This window comes from Alligator mississippiensis, chromosome 14 (genome assembly GCF_030867095.1).
Source record: "Alligator mississippiensis isolate rAllMis1 chromosome 14, rAllMis1, whole genome shotgun sequence".
NCBI classification, from domain to species: Eukaryota; Metazoa; Chordata; order Crocodylia; family Alligatoridae; genus Alligator; species Alligator mississippiensis.
In genome coordinates, this window is record NC_081837.1 from 30,695,122 (window position 1) to 30,719,885 (window position 24,764).

At 56.6% G+C, this 24,764-nt stretch overlaps 1 protein-coding gene across 7 annotated transcripts in view; it reads right to left on the reverse strand.

Annotated features, from left to right (window-relative positions):
• NAV1 (neuron navigator 1) overlaps window positions 1-24,764 on the reverse strand; it is a 249,457-nt gene that overhangs the window by 31,630 nt on the left and 193,063 nt on the right. For all 7 annotated transcript variants that reach the window (XM_059717301.1, XM_059717302.1, XM_059717298.1 and 4 more), the window contains 2 exons: window positions 1,580-1,718; window positions 585-885 (listed from right to left, as the gene is read on the reverse strand). In XM_059717301.1, coding sequence (XP_059573284.1) covers window positions 585-885; window positions 1,580-1,718 — 440 coding nt within the window. The remainder of the gene's footprint in view (window positions 1-584; window positions 886-1,579; window positions 1,719-24,764) is intronic.

Consider the following 24,764-nt stretch of genomic DNA (forward strand, 5'->3'; position numbering starts at 1 on the left):
GTGGCTTCCTGCATGGACAATTCCCCACTGGGTACCAGACCTTGGAAGGATGAGCAGCAGGGGATACAGGAGGCTTTGCTATGCTCTACCATAGCAGGAAGTCATCACGACTTGACCCCCCCTCCAACCCCTGGTATCACTGTCACTGAAGAAATCAGAGGGCTGGGTGCTGCACCCATTACTGCCCACTTCCAGGGCTGTACCTGTGAGGCATGCATGCCCCACACAGCCTGCCTCTGTTAGGGTCTTGCCCAGTCACCTCCCCCCTCCCCTGCGCCAGGACCCAAACCCCAGCTCTGAGCGAAGAGCATCAGGACCTGGGCAAAACAGCAGCTGCTGTGCCCATCCCTGTGTCCGCCACCAGGGGGAGCCCTGCGCTCACGGACAAGGTCCATTCTCTTGCACAGTGCCAGACCCTGCCTGCTGCTGCTGCTGGTGATGCCAACACCCCCTGCGGGTCCTCAGGGTCGTGCTGGGTGGTTAGAAGCCCTCCAGACATCAGAAGCAAAAAAAGGCAGGGGCAGGACATCCCCCACCCCCGGGGAGCCACCCATAGCTTCTTCGACAGCCGCTCCGCCTCTCACCTGCCACTTTGAGAGTGCTCTGAGCTGTGTGGGTGATGGGGGAGGTCACTGCCACTGGGGGAGTCTTGCCCTTTTTCAGGGACCCTGGTGGGCCCAAGCTGACAGGCTTCTTCAGCTCGCCCCCCTTGGCTGGGACCTCGTCGCAGCTCTCCGAGCGCTCCCGCCGCCACTTGGAGGATCCGTGCTCCATCTTGAGGCTCCCGCTGTCGTAGTCTAGCTTCTTGTGGCCCTTGTCGTCGGTGTCGCCGTACCAGCCCAGTCCGCTCTCTGCCAGTGACCGCTTCTCCGAGTCCGTGCGCAGCTGTGGGGACACACAGGGGTGACTGGATGCTCCCCCCCTTCCTCCCTGAGGAAGCTACCAGCCCTTGACATGGTAGCAGTAGCCTGGGAGGACACATGTGCCTGTCCCTTTAGCCCACGGGACTGTCCCTTGGCAGCACTGCCAGGGGATGGTGTAAAGGGCAGGGATGTCTGGTCTCAGTGCCCAGTGTCAGCCTGACTCGCTGTGTGTCCTTGGGCAGCCACTGATCTGTACCATGCCTCATCTGTAATGTGGGAGGAGGTGACGTATCCTAGATCACCCAGGAAGTCCTTGGCACAGCCAGGAACAGAACCCAAGTGCCTTAACCACCAACCTCCTGCACAACCTGGACTGGACCAGGTACAGCACAGCTTTTTGCACACACGGGCTGGCCTGAAAGCTTCACTGGAAAGTAGACCAGACTCCTCCTCAGCAGGTGGGGTGCCAGAGGTTCTAGGCTGACCAGCACCTGGTGGGGATCAGCAGACACCAGACGTCCCAGCCCCTGCTGCTCCCACACGTGATGAGGCCCCCTCAGTCAGCTCGGTCCCACCCAGCTCATGCCAGCTCCCATGCAACCAGCCCGCTCCCCTTTCATCAGGCCATGGGCTACACCTTCCAGGGCTGCCAGCGCTGCCTCCTTTGCAAGCCCTGAACAATCCTGTGTGTGTGTGCATGTGAAGCAAGCACATACCGCTATGGCAGAGTTCCTCCGGGACCCTGTGGGGGTGGACGGGAGGGAGTTGAGCGAGGAGCTGGCATTGAACTCTTCCGAGCTAAGGTTGTCAGAGGCATCGCTGAGGCCGCTGCTGATGGAGCTGCTCTCATCCCAGCTGGAAGGAGAGGAGGAGGAGAGAGGGAGTCAGACCTCAAGCACTGTCAGGCCACAAACACAAACACAAACACACACACACACACACGCAGGTACGCATCTGGCTGGGATCAGCACTGTAGACTCTCTCCCTCAAGAGCTCCCCCCCGAGAGCATGCAATGATCTTGCAATCAATGGGCATTTCCCTTAGGAAGAGGATGAAATCCCAACTTGGGTCCTGGCTTGCAAATCACTCCAGCCCCTGGCAGTTCCTGCCTGGCTGGCACCCAATAGCATAACCTGTGGAGGGTGAGTGGTACACCGACCCTGGGAGCCCACTTGGAGGGGATACCAGAGCGGCAGTTTCCCAGAGAGTCTACAGTATTGCAGTAGAAGCAGCCCTGTGCCGCAGCTGGGCAGCCCACACCATGCCAGCAGTAGCCAGGGACTTTGAGTCCCGGGTACAGGCAACACTGACTGCTTTTGTCCTTCGGCATCCCCCCTCCCTCCAGTGTTTTGCTCAGGTCACAAAACGTACCAGTTGCACCACTGCTGGCAGCCAAGGGAACCTAGAGCCTAATTCTCGGGCCAGGCCAAATCTGGAGGCATGCCCTGCACCTCAGGTCCAGCTCTCTTAACAGAGCAGAGGAAGCAAAGAGCAAGCTGTTGGAGTTCACTGGCCGCACCTGGCTGGCTGATCCAAGGCCCAGAGCTGCCTGCTGCTTCTTAGGAAGAGCAGCCAACCCTCCGTTGCTCTGCAAATGCACATCCTCCCAGGGGGCCATGCACTCCAGCAGGAATCTGCCCCTTCCTGCGCAGGTCCCAGGGGTTTCGGGGTGGATGGGAGGCGGAGGGGGGGCATGTTCTTAGCAAGGTGTTGCCTCTGCAGGCCTGATGGGCTTTAAACCTGGCTGCAGCTCCAGAAGGCCCTGGCTGGCAGGAGGATGCCTAAGCTCTGGGAGGTTCCCATGTAAGGGCTTCGGAGCCAGGGGTGGATGCCCACATGGGGAGGAGCCTGATCCTGCAGGGGAGGGTGACTTGGAGCATTGTGGGGCAGTGCTGAGCCCTGACCCCACTGTATCATAGGACTAGGCTCCAAACACACTCATCCAGAGGACAGCAAATGCTTGCCAGCTGCTCAAGGATTAGCACTGGTTGCTGCAGCCTTGGACAACTGGGAAGGGGCTTTAGGCATTTGAGGCCAAAGAGACGCTCAGGTCTCAAGCAGTGTGGGGCTTGGGTGTGGGAGAATAGACCCACTCTACTGGGGGTTCAAGACAGATGGGAGGCATCCCCCAGGCCCTGGGGGCTGGGACAGCATGTGGATCCCTGTGGTGGGGCCAGCAACTCTTTCTAGCAGCAATGAATCTAAGCATGCTGGGTCAAACACAGTGCGGGTGACAGGGTCAAACTGGAGTAATTCCTCTGACACCATGCCACTTACCCGCTGCCAGCAACACTACCCCTGAAAGAGGGAAAGAGGAAGGTGTAGGTGTGAGTGTAGGGGCAGGATTTCAGTGCGGACTTTATATTTCAGACTGTGGGTTCCTCTCTCCCCGTGCACACCACACACACAGACACACACTGGCTGGATGGAGCCAGGACAATTAGCCCTCACCTCCCTCTGCCCAGCAGGTCAGGTCTGAGCTGCCCCCAGCTGGGGAAGACTTATACCCCCTGGGGAAAGGAGCTGGCTCCAGCAGTGAGCCTGTCACTGCAGCCTACCCATAGGCTCCCCGCACCCGGGAGTTCAGCTGCATGGCTGTTTGCATTGCTCAGAGCACACCCTTCCCAGAGCCGCACGAGACCACAGAGTCCAAGAACCCCCGCAGATGCCAGCCATGGCCACAAAGCCAAGCAGTAACAATGTCCCAGCCGAAGTGCATGGCCCCATTTGACATGGTGCTCCAGGCTACGTGGCAACAGCCAGGTCTGGACCAGAGGGGCACTGACAACTCCAGCTTTCCCGAGCTGATCTTAAAGCTCTTGACAGGCAGGATCCTCATTCCCACCCTACAGAAGGGCAAACTGGGAAGGGGCGATTTGTCCCAGCTCACTCACTGGGCCTGAACTAAGGCCAGGGGCAGAACCAGGTCTGCTGACACCCAGTCTAGTGAGCTGTCCATTAGCCACATTGTCCTTCTCACTGGAATTAGACCCAGGAGTCCTGGCTACCAGTGCACTAGGTCATACTACCCTTAGGTCTCCTCATAAGACTAAAGGGAGGGGAATGGTTACCAGTGATCCCAGCACTGCAGAAAGCTGTTTGCCTGTAGTCAGCCCTGAACCCTGCAGTAACGTGGCAGACACGCAGAGCCCAGCTGATGCAGGAGCAGAGTGGGTGTGGAACGGCCGAACAGCCAAACGGCCAACCCCGAACCCTTGCGACCCTTGCCTCTGTGGGGCTAAATCTTGAAGCAAGGCCCCTATCTGCAGTATTGCACATGGGGTAGTTGCCCACCTGTACAAAACAGTGCCCCCTGGTCCGTTGAAGTACTCAGGTTCTGCTCCGGTGCTTCAGAAGAAGTCCAGTTTCCCCAGGATGGCTGGAGGAGGAGCTGGGAAACTAGCCTGAAGCACTGCTCCCCCTGACTCCCCTGGCTGCAGGCCAGTACAAGATCTGGGCCATTAGGAACTGGGCCTGGACCACAGTGGCGAGGCAGGCAGCATGTGCACGACAGATGCACTGGGGCTGGACGCTTCCAGGATGAGCTGCTTGATTCCCAGGCCTGCTCAGAACGGTGGAAGGAAGCCCATCTCAGCTGACCCCAGCCATGCCTGAGCTGGGTGGAGGGGAGGGGAGCCTCCACAACAAGAGGGCATCTTCCACTGCAGCTGCCCACTCCCCCGGGGCCCTTGTTCCTCCCTCATGGCCCCCCTGTGTGCACAGGCCTGACCACAACCCAATGTCCCTGTCTCTTTATCAACCCCTCCCACGGCAGCCCTGCCCCACGTTGGTTTGACCTCTACACTGAACCCTGCAAGCTTGGCCCTAGGGCCCGTTCTGGCAGTGCCCGTACTCCCACCTCCGCTGTGTCGAGGATGCAGTGGGGGCACATGCTGCCCTGGGAACTCCCTCCGTCCTCGTTCTGACCATCAGCTTCTGTGAGGTCAGGCCCAACCCTGATGCGTCTCAAGACAACCAGAGCCCTGCTCACACCAGGAAGGGCTCAAGAGGCCAGGCTGCACCAGGGTGGCACTGAGGGGATTGGGAAGTTAGCCCTTCTAGCAAGTCTGCTTGGGACGGCTGTGCTCACATGGAGTGTGCTGAGCTCATTTCCCGGTGCAGAGGCTGAATGAACATGGGGGCCACCGGGGAATTTCCTTTATGCCTGATTTTGCAACAGAGCAGGACTTTGCAGAGCCAGGGCAGGGCAGGGGCAGGCTGGAACACATAAGCCACCCCACCCAGCTCAGCACCAGCTGCCCCAACTCCCCACTACACTCATACTCTTGCTGCAGCCCAGTGCTCTTTCCTGATTGCTGCTTGCCAGCTCCACTGTACTCTGCACAAACAATGGCAGCACTGTTTGGGGCCTCCTGGCCTGTCACCCATGGACAACACTTAGTCTTCTCATCCTTTGGGGCTGCACTAGCTTAGACACCAGCATGAGCAGCCTCTCCTCAAACACGCACATGTGCACACTTGCCTGGGAACATGCGTACACATGGGACATGAGCATACGCTGGCTGTGCATGGGGATCTTCAGCAATCAAAGGCTGAGGCACTGTCCTGCTGTATTCAAACATGCTGCACTGGAAGGGGCCCAGGCACCTTGCCTTCTCAGAGTCCCACAACTGGCACATGGCAGAAAATGTGCCTCACTGCTGCACAGAGGAGTCTGTGGATGGGTACCCTCATTCAGTATCCTCTGGACTGCTTGCTGAAGCCCAGGCCCAGCCACTGATCAGCCTGGCAGGCCCTGAGCAGAGCAGTGAGCAGCAGCAGGGAGTGGATGACAGCATGCGAGGGTAGGGCAGAACAGCCATGCTACATGTACCTGCTTGGCTGGCCACTGATGCTCTGTGCTAGAGGCTGTCTGGCCAGCGGTGCTGAGCTCAAGGGCGCTGAGCTCTGCAGAATCCAACCAGCTGTGGCCTGTGGGTGGCCAAGCTCCTTGGAAGTGCAGCTCCAAGTAGGAAAGGTCTGTAAAAGACAGGTGCCCCCTCAATGTCCCTGACCCTGAAGTTTCCCCCAGCTTCAAATGCTGACTGGCCTGGAAGACCTTCTGCATGCCAGCTGGCTCCCCTGAATGTAGGTCTCAAGCCCACCTGCTTCTGCAGAGCAGCCATGGGGCCTGAGGGAGCCCTAGCTCTACCCGGGCTGTATGTGGCTGGAAGCCACAGCGAACCCAGTGCTGTATTCCTGCCTGGCAGTTCCCTCCTGAGGGCCAGGCTCTTTGCTGGCCTGGCTGGGCTGGGCAGGAGGCAGGTAGTAGGTTGGGGTGTATGTCAGCAGCCCTCCCCCCCCCCCCCCCCCCCCTTGCAGGCTCAGCAGACCATGTGCAATCCCATCTCCAAGGCTGTCACTCAGCCCTCAGCCGGAGAAGGGAGAAGCAGGGCTTACTCGGGTGGCAGCTGTGTCTACCCCGAAGGCCCATCTTGCCCTCAATAGGGGAGCCATGTGCCTGAGGGGTTTCGCCGCAGACAAGCAGAGCCCCCTTTCCGGTCACTGGCTCAGTAGGTCAATGCAGCCCCCACAGGCCTAAGCCTAGGCAGGGTCTGGGGGCAGAGGAAGGGAGAGGGCAAGGAGCAGTGTGAGAGGCGGGAGGAGACACAGTATGCTCCATACCCAGTGCTCCAGCAGTCTGAGTCTGGATACAGCAGCCTTCCCTGCCAGAGCCCCCCAAACCTATGTGGGCCCAAGGAGCTCGGCTCACAGCCCTAGGCCAGCACTGGACTCTAGTCATCATGCACCCGCAAGAGGCAGCATGATGCCATTATTTATCCCTTTGTACGGATGGAGACAGAAACAAGGAGACTTGCTCATGATCACGCAGGGAGTCAGTGGCAAAGGCCAGAACTGACTCCAGGCTGCTCAGTGGCATTCTGGTGCCTGAGGCCCTGAGAGAGCCCTTCACTCAGGCAAGTCTCATCCCCGTTTCAGAGCAGAGACTCAAGGTCACCCATTAAATCAGCATCAGGGCTGGGAACAGATCCCAGGCTTCCTAGTGCCCTGTGCTGCACTGCTGCCCCCTCCCCCAGCCACTTCATTGCAGTCCTGGGGGATCCCCAAAGCAGGACATGGCACGAAGAGGGCCTGCTGGGGATCACTGCGGTTCTCAGGCTCTCTGCTGCCTCCTTTCCTGACACTGAGCAGCCAGGCATGCCTGCCTGCCGCTGGCTGAGTGCAGACCCAGGTACACCAGCCTGAGCATGGCCAGCAGCTCATGCAAGCCATGGGAGTCAGACTGCACCAGAGGCAGGTCCTCATGCAAAGGCTATTGAGGGAACTGAAACAGGACCAGTGATTTGTATATAGGCAAGAGATGGAGAGCGGGTGAGCCTAGGGGCCTCTGGCTAGTGTGTGTAGGGTTTGAGGGGGAAGAAGCAGCAGAAGCAATCTGATGTCTCTGTCCAGTTTTGCTCAGTGCGAGAGGACAGCAGGTACCAGCCACATTCCTCCACACAGGACAGTGTGACACTCCCTGACCATGGGGAAGTGCCCAGCTCTGCCTTCAGCCCCCTCTAGCAGGCCAGCCCCAGCCCCAAGTGTCGGGCAGCAGCTCCCAGTGGCTTGGGCTCCCCATGTTGCTTCCCTTGGCTGATAGGAGGACTAGTCCTCAGCACCCCTGCACCCCCATCATGAGTACCAGCTCTTGTGAGTGGCAGCAGTCTAGGGCAGAGGTGTCAAACATATGGCCTGTGGGCTGGGTCTGTGGAGCCATATGCTCCAGCCTTGAGTTGCTGGACTGACTCCATATTGCAGCCCTGGTGCCACCCTGCACACAACACAGGCTCTGTCCAGAGTGCACCCTGCATACAATGCCCTTTTGGGACCCACCATGCACATTGACTCCAGGGCCAGTGGAGATCAACCCATGCCAGAGGCAGCACACAAGGTGGGTCTGGTGAGGTGCTGCCAGTCCAGCCCTTTATGCCACGCGCAGCACATGCTAGCTCTGGGGCTCACTGTGCACACAGCATGGGGAAAGGGGGGCTGGTATGGGACTTACACTACCCACAGTACATGGGCTAGACCCAGTGCTGCACAGCACAGGGAGTCTGGGGTACAGGCTGTTTGCAGTACTTCAGCCCAGCCCCCTGTGCTGCTCGCAGTGCTGGACCCAGCCCCCGCACCGTGGGCAGTGCATGCCCTGTGCTGTCCCCACATACTGCATGCACAGCAAGGCACAGCAGGGCCCTCTATGCACAGCAAGGCTGCATGCTGAGTGCAGTATACAGGCTGGACCTGATGCCCTGGGTGCTGCACAGTGGCTCAGTCCCAGTCCAGTCCACAGACAGGCCCAGCAACCCTCATGCAGCCTCATGCATCTACATGTGCAATTAATGTGACTGAATGTATTTTAGCCCAAATTGAGCAGGTGTAAACTAATCCTGATGCCGTCTACACGTGCATTGAAGTGAAATAATTTACTACACTGCTGGATACCATTTGTATCTGATAGGAATATTTGGTAGCGCAGTAAATTAGTCTACTGCACCCTAATTGCTGTGCATATGTAGATGGTGACGCTTAACTGTACAGCAACATTTGCGATCCATCTGACTGTGTAGGCGACTGTGGCATTGATGCCTACACAGTCAGATGGATCGCAAATTGGCTGAGGGGCCGCCCCCAGAGAGTGGTGGTGGATGGGTCATATTTGACCTGGAGGGATGTGGGCAGTGGGGTCCTGCAGGGCTCGGTCCTCGGGCCCGCACTGTTCAATTTTTTTATTAGTGGTTTGGACGAGGGGGTGAAAAGCACCTTGTTCAAATTCGCAGATGACACCAAGATTTGGGGCGAGGCAGGCACGCTAGAAGAGAGGGACAGGATACAACTGGACCTGAACAGGTTACAGGGGTGGGTGAATGAGAATAGGATGGGATTCAATACTGATAAGTGCAGGGTGCTGCACCTGGGCAGTAAGAACCAGCAGCATACCTACAGGCTGGGGAACTCCCTTTTCGAAAGCACAGTGGCTGAAAGGGATCTTGGAGCTGCTATCGATTCCAAAATGAACATGGGCCGCCAATGTGAGGGCATGGTCAGTAAGGCTAACTACACCTTGTCATGCATCCACAGATGTATCACGAGCAGGTCCAAGGAGGTGATCCTCCCCCTCTACGTGACATTGGTCAGGCCGCAGTTGGAGTACTGCGTCCAGTTCTGGGCGCCGCACTTCAGGAGGGATGTGGACAGCATGGAGAGGGTCCAGAGGAGGGCCACTCGCATGATCCAAGGACAGCAGGGCAGACCCTATGAGGAGAGGCTACGGGACCTAAACCTGTTAGCCTTCACAAGAGAAGGCTGAGAGGGGACCTGGTGGTGGCCATCTATAAACTTACCAGGGAGGACCAGCAGGCAATGGGAGAGACCCTGTTCCCCCGAGCACCTCCTGGAGTAACAACAAATAATGACCATAAGTTGATTGAGAGTAGGTTCAGGCTGGACATTAGAAGGCACTACTTCACAGTCAGGGCAGCTAGGATCTGGAACCAACTTCCAAGGGAAGTGGTGCTGGCTCCTACCTTGGGGGTCTTTAAGAGGAGGCTCGATAATTACCTAGCTGGGGCCATATGACCCCAGCATTCACTCCTGCCCAGGGCAGGGGGTCGGACTTGATGATCTACTTAGGTCCCTTCCGACCCTACATCTATGAATCTATGAAATTAGTCTACTGTGCAGTAAAGTGTCTCGTGTAGACGCCCACTGTCTAGGGCCTAAGATCCCGCCTGCAGCAGTTCTGGGTCCATCCAGCAGAGGGCAGCTGTGCTCACGTTTGCCCCCTCATTAGGGCAGCAGGGAGGCTCAGGTGACCTCCCCCAGCTCCTCCAAGCTGAGCACCACCAGCCCTGTCAGTGTTTGCACAGGCACCTGCCAAGGCCTCCCAGGAGCTACGTAGCTGAACCGTGGCTGATGCCTTCTCCTGCCCAGTCATAGGGGGCCATGATACCCAGGGTGAAAACTAGGGCCCTGCCTGTGATCAACAAGAGCTCCTGGAGAAGTGGTTGCAGTCCTGCTAGCATAAGGCAGGGCATGATGCTGCCTGCAGGCTAAGTCTGCTCCCAAATCCCCCCAGCACCTACATACCTTGGAGGCTCTAGCCTAGGTGACAGCATGGGAGTGGAGAGCACGCTGGTGGAAGGGGCTCCACCAGTGAGCCCTCAGTGTCAGCAGTGCTTATAATGAAGGAGCAGCCGCTGCCCAAGGGGAAAGCCATCCATGGGTCTATGGAGTAGTCCCCACTGCTGGCTAGGCTAAATGGCTGGAAGGCTCTTCAAGGTCATTCGGCCCTCCCAAGGATAACAGTAACTCTGAGACACAGCACACTCATCTCCTGCCGGGCCAGCGCCGAGAGAATGTGTCCTCATGCCCAGTGCTGGCGGGTGGATGAAAAGAGGGACTGTGAGGCGGCCAGGGCGGCTGAACACTGCGCTGTTTGTGTCAGCGCCGGCAGCCGCTGCAGCACGTGGAGCGGGAAAGGCCCCAACACTAACAAGGCGGCTTGGAGCCCAGCAAGGGCCCTCCTGCGTGCTCGGCGGGTCAGGAGGAAGGAGAGACGGACGGATGGGGCGGGAGGGGAAGGGAGATGAGAGGTGGGTGGACAGAACAAGGAGCGCAGTGTCGCCCTACCCAGAACCCTGCCAGCCGCTGGAAACAGGAAGACGGGGCAGGCTGCAACCTCTGGGCCTGATCCTGCAAGGTGCTGGGAAACCCACAGCTCCCTCCAGCCTTCGGGGAAGTAGGGTGTGCTCTGCACTTGGTAGGATCAAGCCCTTTCTGCCCTGTTCATGCTGGTGCCAAGTTACACTGTGCTATATCCCCCTCTAGCGGGTGCTCTGCCAAAGCCCACTGCAGCCCCCAGGGACAAGGCAGCTCCTTGGGGGGCAGAGGTGGATCTGAAGGTCTTGGGCCAAACTGCTGCTGAGCCAAAAGCAGGTCAGTGCCAGCCCATACTCCCTGGGGACAGGAGCGCCAGGCCATGACACATCAGAGCAGGCTTCCCGCAGTGGGACTCCGGACTCCAGACCGCAGCCTCTGTATTGCATCCCACACACATGGGGCAAGAATCAGAAGCCAGTGCACCTCCTCCCTGCAGATCATGCTCAGACACTCACTGAGGCTGCTACCGCTGCGCACAGCACTGCTGCAGTGCTGGGGTTTCCAGTCACTGTTTCAGCAGCCTGGTGCTCGCTAGTGCTCTCTACAGCAAGTGCACAGTACTAGCCCTCAAAAGCAATCCCAACAGCAGTGTGCAGGGCCCAGTGCACATCCCCTTCTCGTACAGCTTAGTGCACAGAAGCCAGCCTGGGTGAATTAGACCTGCAACAAAGGACAAGCACTCTGAGGCCATGCACCTGAGCACCCCTAAGGCCTGCAGTGGAGAGGTAAAAGAGGTCTCTTAGCCAGACTCCAACCTCACAGTGCTGAGCAGGGGGTTCATATGTCTCTGAGTGGCCAGAGAGCCACCAGAGCCTTTGTGCCCCCTGTGGGGAGCTGCACAGGGCATGGCTGTGGCTACGTGTGCCCAGAGCACCCAGGAGGTCTCCCCTGAAGCCATGGCTCCTACCACTTTGCTGTCCCCTATGGGCAAGATGCTGCCCCCTTCTCTGCCAGCTCCATCCCATCACCTGTGAACTTTCCCGCAGGCGGCATCATACCCCAGTGCTCTTCCCTCGTGGGTCCCCTACGCTGGCATTCCTGTACACTGCTCTCCATGTCTCAGTCTCGGGGGGGGGGGGGGGCTCTCCCCATGGCTCTTGCCTCTAGGTATAGCGCACTCGCCACCTGTAACCCCATCAGACCCAGCCCTGCCTGGGCTCCTGTCCCAGCTGCTGCAAGGGCCATTTGCTAGAAGAGGTGATGACCCTACTTCTTCCCAGAGACTGGAGCCATGCGCAGCATGTGCCATGTCAGCACAAGGGGCTGCACTTCATTAAGGGCTGCAGGAGTTTCACTTGGCCCCTGGCCACTAATAGCTGAGGTTTGGGTTTAAACTGGGGCTAAACCTTTGCTTTGATGCCTCTGAACACAGTAAGGTGAAGGGGGACTGGTCACAGTGCCGAGCAGCAAGTGTTAGTCGGAGGCCGTGCAGGATGTTTGCGATGCTCCATGGGGAGGGATGCTGGCGGGCAGGAGGGGGTGGCGAGGCGCTGGAGTTCAGGAGGGGAAGCAAGAGCTCCAGAGCCACAGATGTAGGGACCACGTGCTCCGAACTGCAAAACCGACATTCCTCTCCAAGTTAAAGCACTCGGTATGGGACCCTCCCCCCACACTCCCCTGCTCCCAGCCTCCCCCTTAGCCTCAGAGCCACTCCAGCGAGGGGGAGGCAGCTGTCTGCCTCATTACATGTCTGTGGTTTGGAAGAGCTCCGCTCCGGGCGAGCTGGCCTGGTCTGGTCAGCAAGTCAGCAGCAGAGAAGATGAACCCTATGGAAAGAAGGGTTTGTGGCAAAGGGGAAGCTGCATTTCTGAGCAATGACTGCCAAGGATTAATTGGTAGGGGCAGGAAGAAACTGGTGGAGAAACACTGGAGTCACAGGGGGACCAGACTGAGTGGCCTGCAAATGACAGTGAACACCAAGGGCCTTGGGGTGCTCTCCACAGGCCTTTGGCTTTGGGGAGCAGGGTAATGGTGATCCGAGTCTTCCCCATCAGTTGCCTTCTACCAGCAAGATTCCCAGTGTGAGCAATACCTAGACGCTGCACAGCCCCTGGACTGAAGCAGGGCATGAGAGGCGCCAGGTTTGGGGCAGCCCCTTTGCACTAGTGGAAAGGCCTGCCCCACCCAGGACATGGCCCAGGGCAGGGGTGGTACGTGCACACAGAGGAACCGGGGAGGCTTTTGGGTTAGGGTGTCTCTCCCCTGCAGGCCCCAGGATAGTGGGGATGCAACCTGGAGCAGGAATTCCCCTTCCACACTGAACACATGGCCAGCAGGAGTGGGCCAGATGGTGGAACGGCCCATTCACCACGATTTCTGCAAACAGAGTCAGCACAATTGCTTGGTTGTGATTGGTGACCGCTTTACTCTCCTCATGCATTCCCGCCAGGGAGCTGTGAAGATATCTGGGCACTCTGACAGCGTCACAAATCTGAGCCCAAATGACCCATGACAAGAGCCTGCTCTACACTACGGAGCCATGGCAGCCTCCCTGCAGTAAGGAAAAGATTACTCCCCCTCACTGACAGGGCTGGGCTTGGCAGATGCCTTTTGTAGAAGTCTTGTCAGCTTAGCTGTAAAGCGGTAAAATGACGGTGACAGAAAACCCATCTGGCACCTACAGTGCATTTCCATAGGGAGGGCTCTGCCTATGCAGCTGCAGTGACAGCCGCCCTGTAAAGTAGACAAGGCCCTTGCTCATGCCGGGACCTGGGAGATCTGGGTTTTATTCCTGACTCTGCCACTTGCCTGCTTGTTGTCCTTGAGCCAGTCACTCCCTCTCCCTGTGCCCATCAGTAACTGGGTGGTAATGCTCTCACTCTCCTTCGAGATGTACTAGTCAGAAGTGGGGCTAGGTGGTTTTAGTTCTACAGGAGCAGCACGCCTTGTCTCTCTAGCTACAACTGCGTAGCACCAACCCTGCTCTATGATTGAGGCTCCTGGGTGTCACTGCATTACAAGTAGTTAATACCAGCAACAGATACTGTTCCATGAAGTAAAGCTCATCACCCACCCCAGAGTGGTTTTCTCTGAAAAAATCATCGGGCTGGCAGCAGGGGTAGCCCTTCTCCTGTCTAGCTAGTGAAGAACATCCACCTGCTGCCACGTGCTCATTTCCCCATTGACTTACAGGGGACCGATGCAAGGATCGGGGGGAACTGGGTTTGCCTTTTTGCTTCTGCATGGTGGCTTCAAAACTGAGGTCTTGTCTGCCTTGAAATAATTTATGATGAGAAGAAAGCTAGTGATATTATGACCTTACAGAAGCCGTAAGTGATGATAGGTGAGCTCCTTCCTATAAGGGCAGGGCATTTTAGTTGGAGGGTAGGCAACTCTTCAGCTGAAATCCTTTCCGTACCTGAAGCCAGTGGCAACTGCACTGACTTCAGCAGGGTTGAGATTCTCATCTTGAGGTTTTTGCTTTCTCTTGTCATTAAGTAACTACAACAGCTAAAGAGCCCGAGGGCCATCGCTGAGAGGAACAGCGCAAAGTTACAGGAACACGTAGGCCAACTGCCCAGGCTGAGACACAGCTAAGGAACATTATAAAGGGAGTCAGTCACAGCTGAAGACTGGAAAGTGAGAGCCTCCATTACGTATGCCTGGAGGGTGCCCAAGCATGTCCAGGGCATACCAGTATGGATATGCTTTTCAGACCTCCTTTATACATCATTTACAAATTAAAAAACCAATCAGTGCCAGCTCACTAGAATTAGGATTAATGGAATGGAAAAAAAAAGAGTGAAACCAAAGGCTAGAGAAGAAGGAAGGTGCCCAGTAGGGAGGTCCCAGGGCACAGCATCTGCAGGCAGGAACTAAAACCTCCTCCGGGCAGGAGCTTAAAGCTGGAATTGGGAATGACCTGGTAAGGGCTGCTTTCTAGGCACCACAGAATAAGCACAGAGGCCTCAACAGACATACTGAACAGCTGGGATAGGCTTGTTAGGTGGGGAGGGAGCAGTGGGGCTGGTGGCCATCCTCCGTCTGAGTAGCAGGGAGCCCTTCCCCTGGCCTCACATGACGTCCCCTCCACCCCCAGGTTTCCTAGCTTTTCGCTTTGTGGGGAGACATCCGCTCCGTTTTGTGTGATGTAATCAGGACAATAATGTTCCGTGCACTAAGTGAATCCAGACGGCTGGGGGTTAGAGCCTCTTCTGCAGACCCCGAGCTGTCTCTCGGCTCAGCCTCAAATCTTCTCGGCACCAAGGCACCGCAGACTGGACGGGCAGCTCCAAGGGTCTGAGAAGCAACCCCCGCCCTCAAAGGGCCTCAAGGGCCATGGCTCATGGTGGGAGGGCAGACACTATGTGGGACTGATCAGGAGTAACGGGTGAGGCTTGGGCTGAGCCAAACAGCACACCCCTCCCATCACAGCAGAGGAGGCAATGCTGCGCAGGAAAAAACCAACCAACCCTGAGGGACAATGAGAAGTACTTGGGAGGAGGTCACCAGGCCACTCGCCTGTCCTGCTGCCCTGGAACCAAGGGCACTGGAGAGTGGAGGGTGATGGGCCAAGCAGGGGCATGCCACCCACTGGGGCAGCACCGGGCTGCAGAGTGGGGCACCACTGGGCCCCAGCTAGCAGGCCAAGTTGTCCACAAATCAGGACCTTGCCCTTCCCATAAACCAACCCCAACAGGGTCTTCCTCTGACGGCTCACCAAGTGCTCTCTGCTGGAGCTGCTGTTCTTACTGTGGGCCCGAGCACCTGGTTCAGTTGGCAGGTTTTCTCCTGGCAAGGCAAAGTGCCCAGGGTCCCTCCTCCTGTGGCTACTGACGCCATCCGCCTGCCCTGCTGCTGAATGCAGTCTCCAGCAGCACAAGCTTCGCAGCTCAGCAAGCACTGGGACCCCCTGCCCAGCATGGCCTATGGGGGCAGAGGAGCTGCAGCTGCAGCAGCGCCCTGAACAGAGCCCAGGCTGCGATCTCGCTCTGGGGCAGAGGGGAGGCCCGTTTCCGAGTCCTGTTCCCTCCTCTCACTGCATTAGTTGTCAGGGTGGAGACACAGAGGAAAAACACTCCTCAGGCATGGCTTCATTATGGCTAATTAGGACCAATCATGCAGGAGGCGCTAGCTGGGCTGGTTGCCATGCTCTGGGCTTTCTTCTGTTATAGCCCCTTGCCCCCCAGTGGCTCTTCTTACAGGGACAGGACAGAAGTCCTCCAGAGAACAGAGTGGAGGCCGCTGTCCCCTTCCAGGGGCTGGGGGCTCCAGAGATCGCACTGCTCCCTGTGGGATCAGGCAATGTGTTGGGGGGAACCCAGCTAGGGCAGCAGAGCAGACAGACTGTGTGTCCCTGCACAGTTTAAACCTCACCGCTAGACAGAGTGCTGCTGTGCTGGGCACGCTTTCCTCCTCCTACACCTCATCCCAGGACTTCAGGTCCTAGTCCTAGAAACCTGTCTGAATCTTGCTGGGTAAAGCTGCTCCACACCCCCCAGCCTGTGCACACGGTCCTCCCAGTGTAGCCTGAGAAGCCTGTATTGCAGCTGCCTGCAGCTGGCTGGCATCAGGAAGGTCCCTGGCATGGCAGGCAGAGGGCTGTGGATGAAGCCATTAGGACTGAACCCAGGACTCCCTTCAGCAGGCCACAGGGTGGAGGTGAGGGGCTGGCTCAGGTTGCTGATGCGCCAGGCCCTGCGGCTCTGCTGTAACATGCAGGTCTGTCAGATAGCTCCTACAATGCAGCTCTTACCATCTGGTGCCCGACTAAGGGGAACGTATTACAGGCTGGCTGGGCTGCACCGGCCTGGCCATGCCCTGGGGTGAGGGGCATGTGATAGACATATGTGAGGGGCTGGGGCACCTGAGGAAAATGCAATGTTTCAATGATCCTCCCCTACAAGACAGTTAAACTGGGGAGGGAGAAGGGGTAGACAAATAATGTTAATGGAGAAATGAAAGATAGCTACAATAGCCGGAGCCAATGCTGTCATGCCTGGACCGCCCCCGCTTCCCCAACCTGTCCCCAGCACATCCTCTTACTCTGGTCCTGTTCTCACCAACATACAGCTGTTGATACCCTTCAGTCCTGATCTCCAGCCCCCCTGGGGGGCCCGGGCTCCCCACATACAGCTCTGCTGGTGCCCTCAGTTTTGGTTTACAGCCCCATATATGCATAAATGCCTGCACACTTCTACTGGCATCTGCAGGCACAATCCTCCACATCCACCAGTGTCTACAGGAGCTGCACATCACCCGTGTGCAAAACCACCCCCTCAGTCTGCGTGCACACAGGCTGACACCTCCACATGACCCAGAGGGGCTATCCTAGAGCACACCAGCCTTTGTCCTGCCCAGAGCACACGCACATTTCTGACAGTAGCAAGCCAGCGCCGAGCCAGGCAGAGGCCCCGTGGGGATGCAGCAGTCGGGATCAGAAACACGCTTCATGGGAGGAAAAATGCAAATCCCAACCATGCAGTCAAAGCGCTTAAAGAGTGAATTGATAAACGAGGCCATGCTTTGTGCCACTGCCAGCACCTCCACCCGGGGGGACTTGGCAGGGATCAAAGGAGTGAAAGAACCCAGTATATAGAGTTTGGCTGGGCAGCAGGCAGGGGCAGGGGACAGGGGACAGTGCCTGCCTGGGCAGATCTGCAGGGTGGGGAGAGCCGGAGCCCAAGGGCCGTCGTGGAGAGGAACAGCATGAAGTTACAGGAACATGCAGACTGACTGACCAGGCTGAGGGACAGGCTGCAGAAGCAAAGCCAGTAACAGAGCTTGGAGCCCTGGCATAATATTATGCCCCAACTCATCCATCCAGCCTTTGGAAGCCCAACCCCAGCATCTGCCTTTGCAACCCAAGCCCCTGGCATCTGATTCCCCGAACCCCTACCCCCACCATATCCCTGTCTGCTGGCACCTGGTCCCTGTGCTCCAATTCCCATCAGCACCTGCCTCGTATGTCCCACCCACATCACACCTCAGCCCTAGGCCCCCTCCTTTTAAAGCCACCCAGGACAACCACAAAGTGCTACAGCCCGCACCCAACTGCCAGGGCATTGGCTCCCTCCCATCAGCTGGCACCCTATGAATTTCAGGTGAAGCTTGAGAGAGAAGCTGAATACCACAGGGAGAAAACAGAACAGAAGCTGGATGTCCACACACCAAGGCAGCATTGGCATAGTCATGGAGCTACAAACTCTGGCACGGAGGCTGTACTCTCACTGGATGCGTCTACACACAAAAGGAAGTACTAAATAAATGTGCAGTAGTCTGCCCTACTGCGCATTAGCATTATTGCATGCTTTTCTGTGACAGTTAATGCACAGTAGACTAATACTACTGGGCGTCAGCATAATAAGACAGGTTTTGCGGTGATGCTGTAATATGCAGTCAATCAGTCTACTGAACACTAAGCGTCTCATGTAGATGCGCCCACTGTGTAGCTGCCTGGCTAGAATGGCATTGCCCAGGCATACACATAACTTGGCTGAGTCCCAAAACTTTATTACAGAAAAAAAGATCCAAAACAAGTGAGTGTTTGATCCAGAAAGAACATCCCCTGATGGCTTTATCCATAAAGCCTGGGAGAGAACATTTGCCTAGGGAATGGGAGGCCCAGGTTGTAGCCCTCCAAGGGGGTTTGAACCTGTATTGCCCGCTTCCTAGCAAAGGCCGTGGGCTAAACATCTCTCTCCAGCCCAATCTTGAAAATGGCCCCCTAGATGGCTGAGGTGAAAGATCTATGGGGCAGGAAGAGAAAAGCAAGGTAGAGGGAGTATGGCTCAGTGAGATTGATGGTGCCCTGGAAGGAAGCTAGGTGTGAGTTCCAATCTGGGCTCTCTATCCCCCCAGGGACAATAATGCAGAGGTATAGAGCTGGCCTTGCCCATCTATGGAGGCTGAGATGACACCACCAAAGCCAGACCTGTTCTGTATGGTTTCAGCTGTGTGGCTCCTAACCGACCTGGTAAGAGAGGGGCTTCCTTTGGGGAGGTGGGACATCAGGAAGACAGGAGGGAGCGTGGTGGACTCCTATCCATCCTAAAGTTGAACAAGAGCTGGCAGGATGATCCTGGCAGGAGGCTCCTGAAGAACAGGGACCTAGAAGCTGATTGGGATTGCTAGGGCACAAAGCCAATGGCTGCCCTCTCAGTACCCTTGGCACTAACTCTGGTGAGGCTTCTTATTCTGGATTGACCCCTGTGAAGCATGGAGAAGGACTTGGCCTGCCCTGCACTGTTAGGATTACCTTGACTGCATGGCCCTGCACTCCTTGCTGCAAGTCTCCCACCCCTGTCAGTAGCTCCAGCCTTAGAGAAGCCTGCACAGAGCACTCCTTGGCATGGTGGTGGTGGGTGATGGCAGTGCCCTGAACAGGAAGGCTTTGGGATTATATTGAAGGCTGGACCCCAGCAGAGACAAGGTTCAGACCTGTGGGGACATCAAGATCTTTTGATGAAGCAGCTATAAACTCCTTCCAGTGTGTGGGGTCCACCCATCGTTAGTAAACACCGCAGTCCCCAGCTGTTCTCAGCTCTTCTATCCTGCCAGCAGAATCAGCCCAGCTGCAAGGAAGGACACAAACAAAAACTCTGTGGGACCCAAGACAGGGAACTGAAAGTGGGAAGAGGCAGCCCCAGGAAACAGCAGCGTTCACATGCAGTGTCCCTAATGGGCAGCCATGATGGAGGGGATGGGCAATCTATAAGGATGTGTCTAGTGCAGGGGTGGGCAAAACGTGGCCTGGGGGCTGGATGTGGCTTGCCAGGCCATTTTATCCAGCCCATGGGGCCCCTAAAAATGTAGAAAATTCATATTTATCTGCCCCTGGCTGCCTAACATGCGGCCCTCAATGGCTTGCCAAAACTCAGTAAGTGGCCCTCTGCCCAAAATAATTGCCCACCCCTGATCTAGTGGCCTTAGCAGAGCAGTGGAAGTCAGGGCACCAGGGTTCACTTTTGTCAGCCTTGGGTCGGCGTCTCCCTCTGGGAACAACAGCTCCCCTCCAAGGGGCTCAGATAGTCTCCAAAAGCCCTGGGATGAAAGGTGCTTGGAAAATGAAAGGCCTTATAACAGACATGCACTATCCTGACATCCCAGGACCCTGTTCAAAGGCAGGCAGGAGCACTGCATACAGCGCATGCAGTGAATAGGACCATTAAGTTCATGGTGATGCCAAGGAGATCCTGTCATGAGCACTGTCCCAGGACAAGAGACCGTAGCCCACCACAAGACTATCCTGGCTCTCTCCCACCACTCCTCTGAACCACAGTTTAGTTAACTGAGCAGAGCAGGCAAATATGTACGTGCTGAAACACCCTAGTAGCTCCTCCAGCATTTCACTGCAGCCCCCCAAGGGTTTTAAAAGGACCCTTTCAGATGGAGCCTGTGCTACAACAACCAGGGGCTTAGCCTCCATCTGCCAAAGCCCACCTTAGGTAGGAGCCTACCACAGCCACCAGCTACTCCTGTAGCCCAGGTAGCAGCAGCTCAGCTCTGTAGTGCTGAAGGCTGCCCAGATCCAGCCTCAAGGGCAAGGTGTTGCTGTACAAGGCTGCAGCAGGACTTGGTTGCATATGATCTCCTCTTCAGAGGAGTGAGCTTTCTTAGCACAGGGACCAGTATCTGTGCTGAGTGGCTGCTATTCAAACACTGTCAGAAGGGCATGGTTCAATGGTGAGCAGAGGCAGACTGTATATGTGGGAGATTTTTGGCTTTGGCTCCCCCTTGGCCTTACAAGGCACCACTTCAGAGAGACGTGGTGCTAAGCACTGTTATTCTCACTTCCCAAGCAGGCTGGTCTTATCAATGGATGCTGCTGCTGACAGTGCCAGGATCCCTCCTCAACCATTACTGCAGTGCCAGAGCCCCTCACCCTGCCACTCCAACCTTGTCCTCGCTACCAGTGTGAGATCCTTCTGCTACTTCTCCATGGAGAACTACCTCCAGCTATGAAAAGTGTTCATAATGGCTGTGACATGCCAGCAATTGCCCCACAGTAAATGCAAACCTCTAAGCAAGTAGCAGGCCCCCCCAGAAGCAGGCTAGAATCCCCCTCTGCCCCTGGCCTTCCCCTCCTGGGTTTCCCCATTAGCAGGGTGGCTGGGCAACCCCAAGGAGTGCCCTACTCATCTGTACCTAACCACAGTCCCATGGACTGGTGGACAGGCAGCACCTTTTGGGGGAAATCCTGCAGGGGAGGGGCGCTCAATATGGTTAACTCCATAGGGAGAGCCCTCACAGTCACTTCCCAAGCAACTGAAGACAGGAACTGAGACTTGAGCTTGTACACTGAAGTAGTGAGGGAAGTGCTCCAACATGGGAGAAAAGGGAAGATCGGGAGGCAGAAATCCCCTCCCCTGTTCCCCTGGGCAGGCAATACCCAGCGTGGGCTCCCCCACCCAATGCCGGCAGACTCCTGCTCTGACCTGCAACCGCAGCCACTCCATGCACAACCCAGCCTGTGTCCCAGTCCTCCCTCTGTCTCACCCTAGTCCTGAGGTCCATACACAACTTTGTTGGGATCCCTCAAGCCTGACCTGAAGCCCCCATCTACTATCCTAATCTAGCCCAGCTCTGGGTGCCGCAGACACAGATCTGCTAGCATCTCTCATCTGATACATCCCCTGCTGCCCAGAGCTCCACACATTGCTGTACTGGGAGCTCTAGCGGAGAAGATGGCACCTTGCCAATTTGGAAAACATGTCGTTTTGGCAAAAAGAATGCCAACCAGTAGCACTTCTCTCCTCTCAGGGCCATCCCACAATAAGTCCAGGGGCCCAGTCCTGCACTGGGCATTAGGATGGGCCCAAACACCCCAAGGTGTGGCCAATTGCACCCTCAAACCCTTTTTCCCCTTTTCCCTTGACTTTTCAGACTGGAGTCCAGGGTCTCCCAATAAGCAGGAACAGGGCCAGGCTGCTGAAGAGGCCCCTGGTAGTGCACCAAAGCTGCATGGGGGAAGCACAGAAACAAAATCCATCTTAGAGCGCATGAGGATGAAAGCAGAACCAGCTGCACAGCTTGCAGCCAAGGCTGCATTTGTAGGACATGGTTAAGGGGTAGAGGCAAAAGCAGGGATGGGCAAAATGCAGCCTGAGGGCCGGATGCAGACCGCCAGGCCATTCTATCTGGCCTGCAGGGGCCCTAAAAATTCAGAAAATTAATATTAATCTGTCCTGGACTCTCTGTCATGGGCTAATCTGTCATGCAGCCCTTGATGGCTTGCCAAAACTCAGTAAGCGGCCCTCTGCCCAAAATAATTGCTTGCCCCTGGGCTAAAGCCTAGTCTTGCAGGGTCTATAGATTAGGTGAGGGGGCCACTGGCAGAGTAGCGTGAGGGGTAAACAGGGCTGGGAGAGGAGAAAGTTGTAGGTTAAGACCGGGGCACCAGCAGAACTGTGTGTATGAGGAGCCAAGGGCAAGAACAGCAGAGATTCTAGATCAGGACTGAGGAGCAGGGACAGATGTGCTTCCAAGGAGTCCACGGCTGAAGTGCCAGGGGACTCTGGAGCAGATATGAGGAACATTAGCAGGGCAAGCGATTGAGTGTAAGACCCCAACCTGCCCGACTGCAGAGCTGTCCCTGTGCCATTGCCCAGAAAGGCCCCATCCCAAGGAACAGTTTGGCTGTGCTGCAGCTGCTGCCTCCAAATCAATGAATTTGTAGAAGCACTCGGATGCATGCCAGGCAGAGCAGCTGGTGAGCTGGGAATCCCCAGGGAGTGCTGCTGGAGGGCACAGCTCCCTCCAGAGCAAGAGAAGCACAGTTGCACCCCTCTACCTCGAGCTAGGACAATACCCATGGAGGAAGAAAAAACAAGGTGGGGGTGGCGGAAGGGGAGGAAATATAGGGGAATCTAACTTTGCCCATGGGTGCCTGTGGCAAGGCACGAGTCAGCTGGGACTTCAGGACTGTGAGGGATGTTCAGTGAGGCTGGGCATTGTAGGAATCGCTGCACACATGCTGGAGAACGAGTGCTGCATAGTGGGTAGATCAAGGATGCTCCCCTCCCCGCACATGCTGACACCACACTGGCCAGGAAACTTCTCTTCTCAGCTCTGCGATGCAGTCTTGGGCCAGTCACTTTGTTTTTATAGCCCTGTCTCCCCAAAGCAAGATAAGATAACAATACTGAAACCCTGGAAAGCAGCTCAGGACAGACAGCACATGCTAGACAAGTGACTCATCACTGTTTATTATTATTAGGCACACAACCCAGTCCTGACCCCCAGGGCAACCCACATGAGCACAGCCTGCAGGCTTCTGTCCCCCTCTAGCGAGTAGGAAGAATCTATTACTGCTCCCAGCTAAAGGAGCTTCTGTAGCACACGCAGTGGTGGCTCAGCTATTTAGTACTTAAAGTCTGGGCTCAAACTCTTTTGCGGCCCTGACATTGAGGAAAGAAGGGCAGGTCCCCTGAGCCCAGCCCTTGTCCTAGAAAAGTCAGTAGCCAGACTGGAGGCAGCATTCCCTCTAAGCTGCGTGGCACGCGCAGCCACACTCATGCTACACTGCTAACTTAGAGGGAACACCAACTCTAGAGGAGGTTGTAAAGAGAAATATAGGCAACACACTGGGCCCCTGGTCTTGGCCAGTTACAGGAAAGGTTGGTTTTTTTTTTTAAATTGTGTCTGGGGCACAATTAGTCAAATTCGTTCTGAATTCCATTCGCTGAGCACAGCTCCACCATTCTGGTCCACATGGTGCTACCAGCAGGAGGTATCTTACCTCCAGACTCTTCAGACTGGGGCTTCAGATACTCTCAAATCCATGGCAGGCATCCTATGTGCAAGCCCCAGGCCTGGAGATCTTGAGGTTCAAACGCCCTCAAGTATTGCTTGCCCTTAGCCAAAAAGCCAACGGAACAAGCTAGAGAGAAGTCCCGCATCTGTGTAAAAATAGGGTGTAGCCAAGATCCTCCCATCGGGATGATGCAGTAGACTCTCATAGGGGTGCCTGCCTGCAGTGCAATGAAGAAATCTTCACCCTTAACTACACAGCCATTCAAGGTCAGGAAGAAGGGTATCTCCCTTTCCAGGTATAGCAAAACTACAGGACCGATGCTACCTTCCACCTGGTGGTGATCATGGGCATGTCCCCTGCTAGGTACATACAGGAACAACCTTCAGACACATCTCTGCCTCAAGGAACAAGTGGGGCTGGTGACTGCTGGGGAAAGCAGACCTTGACCCTGGTTTTTGGGAAAGGGCATCCTGAGCCTCAACTGGATAGCCGGGCTGTCCAACTTCCAAGCCATACACTTCATGGATGACACGGACGTGGGCCACGTGCTGCAAGGGCCAAAGCACTGGTCCCTGAGCTGTGCAGACCCCCTGCTCACTGCAGACACCTCTACATGCACTGTGTGGCCCTGGACTCAGCCTCTGCTGCCTGGACTGTGTAGCACTGTCTCACCCCCCAGCGGGGCAGGAATAGGCAGTCGGAGGTGGGAGGGGGAGCTGAGAGCAACAAGGGGAGCAACAGCCCAGGAGGACCCGGGGGCTGCAACTCAACGTCTCATTAGCAGCACGCGGCCACAGGCTGCCAGTTGGACAGCCCTGCCCTTGCTGTTCTCCACCTCACCAGCAACCCAACCCTGCGCTGCCTGGGCCTCCTGCGATGAACCTAGCTGTGCCGGCAGCACGCTGTGCCAGAAATACACAGCAGCTCGAATACAAGAGCCACAAGCCCTGGAGAGCCGGCACAGACTCGCCTGGCAGGAGGGGCTGTTTGTTGCTTACCTCAGCCCCCCGGAGGGGGATGGCACGGCTCTCTCAGCAGCCCAGACCCGTCCCAGCTGCAGACCTGCCTCTGCGCACCCCTTTCCTCTGACTCGCGCGTGCCAGTATTGCCTCTGGCCAGGGACTCGCCGAGTGCACCCTGGCCAGAGCTGGACCCATATCTCTTGGGCAAAGGGCTGGGACTCCTCTTCAAGCTAAAGACCTGGGTCTGGCCAGACTTCCTCTTTGCTCATGTGCAGAGTCGGTGGCTGGTGTCTTTTCCCCCCAACTTCCTCATGCAGGCGCCTGCTTCCCCTTCTCAGCTGGGTCCCGAGCAGACCATCTAGCCGGCTGCTAGACAAGCAGGGAAGGCAGGGCGGATCTGCACCTTGCAGACTAACCAAGGTTTACGTCTCCCGGAGAAACCAGAGCTAGGCAACCTCGGCTGCTGGCTTCAGAGGCTCTCCCCATGCCAGGCACCATTTCCAGGCCCTTCCCGGGCTCCTGGGGGATCCGGCACTGCTGCAGGGGAGGCGGTGCCCGCTCCGGAGGGCAGGGCTGTGGGG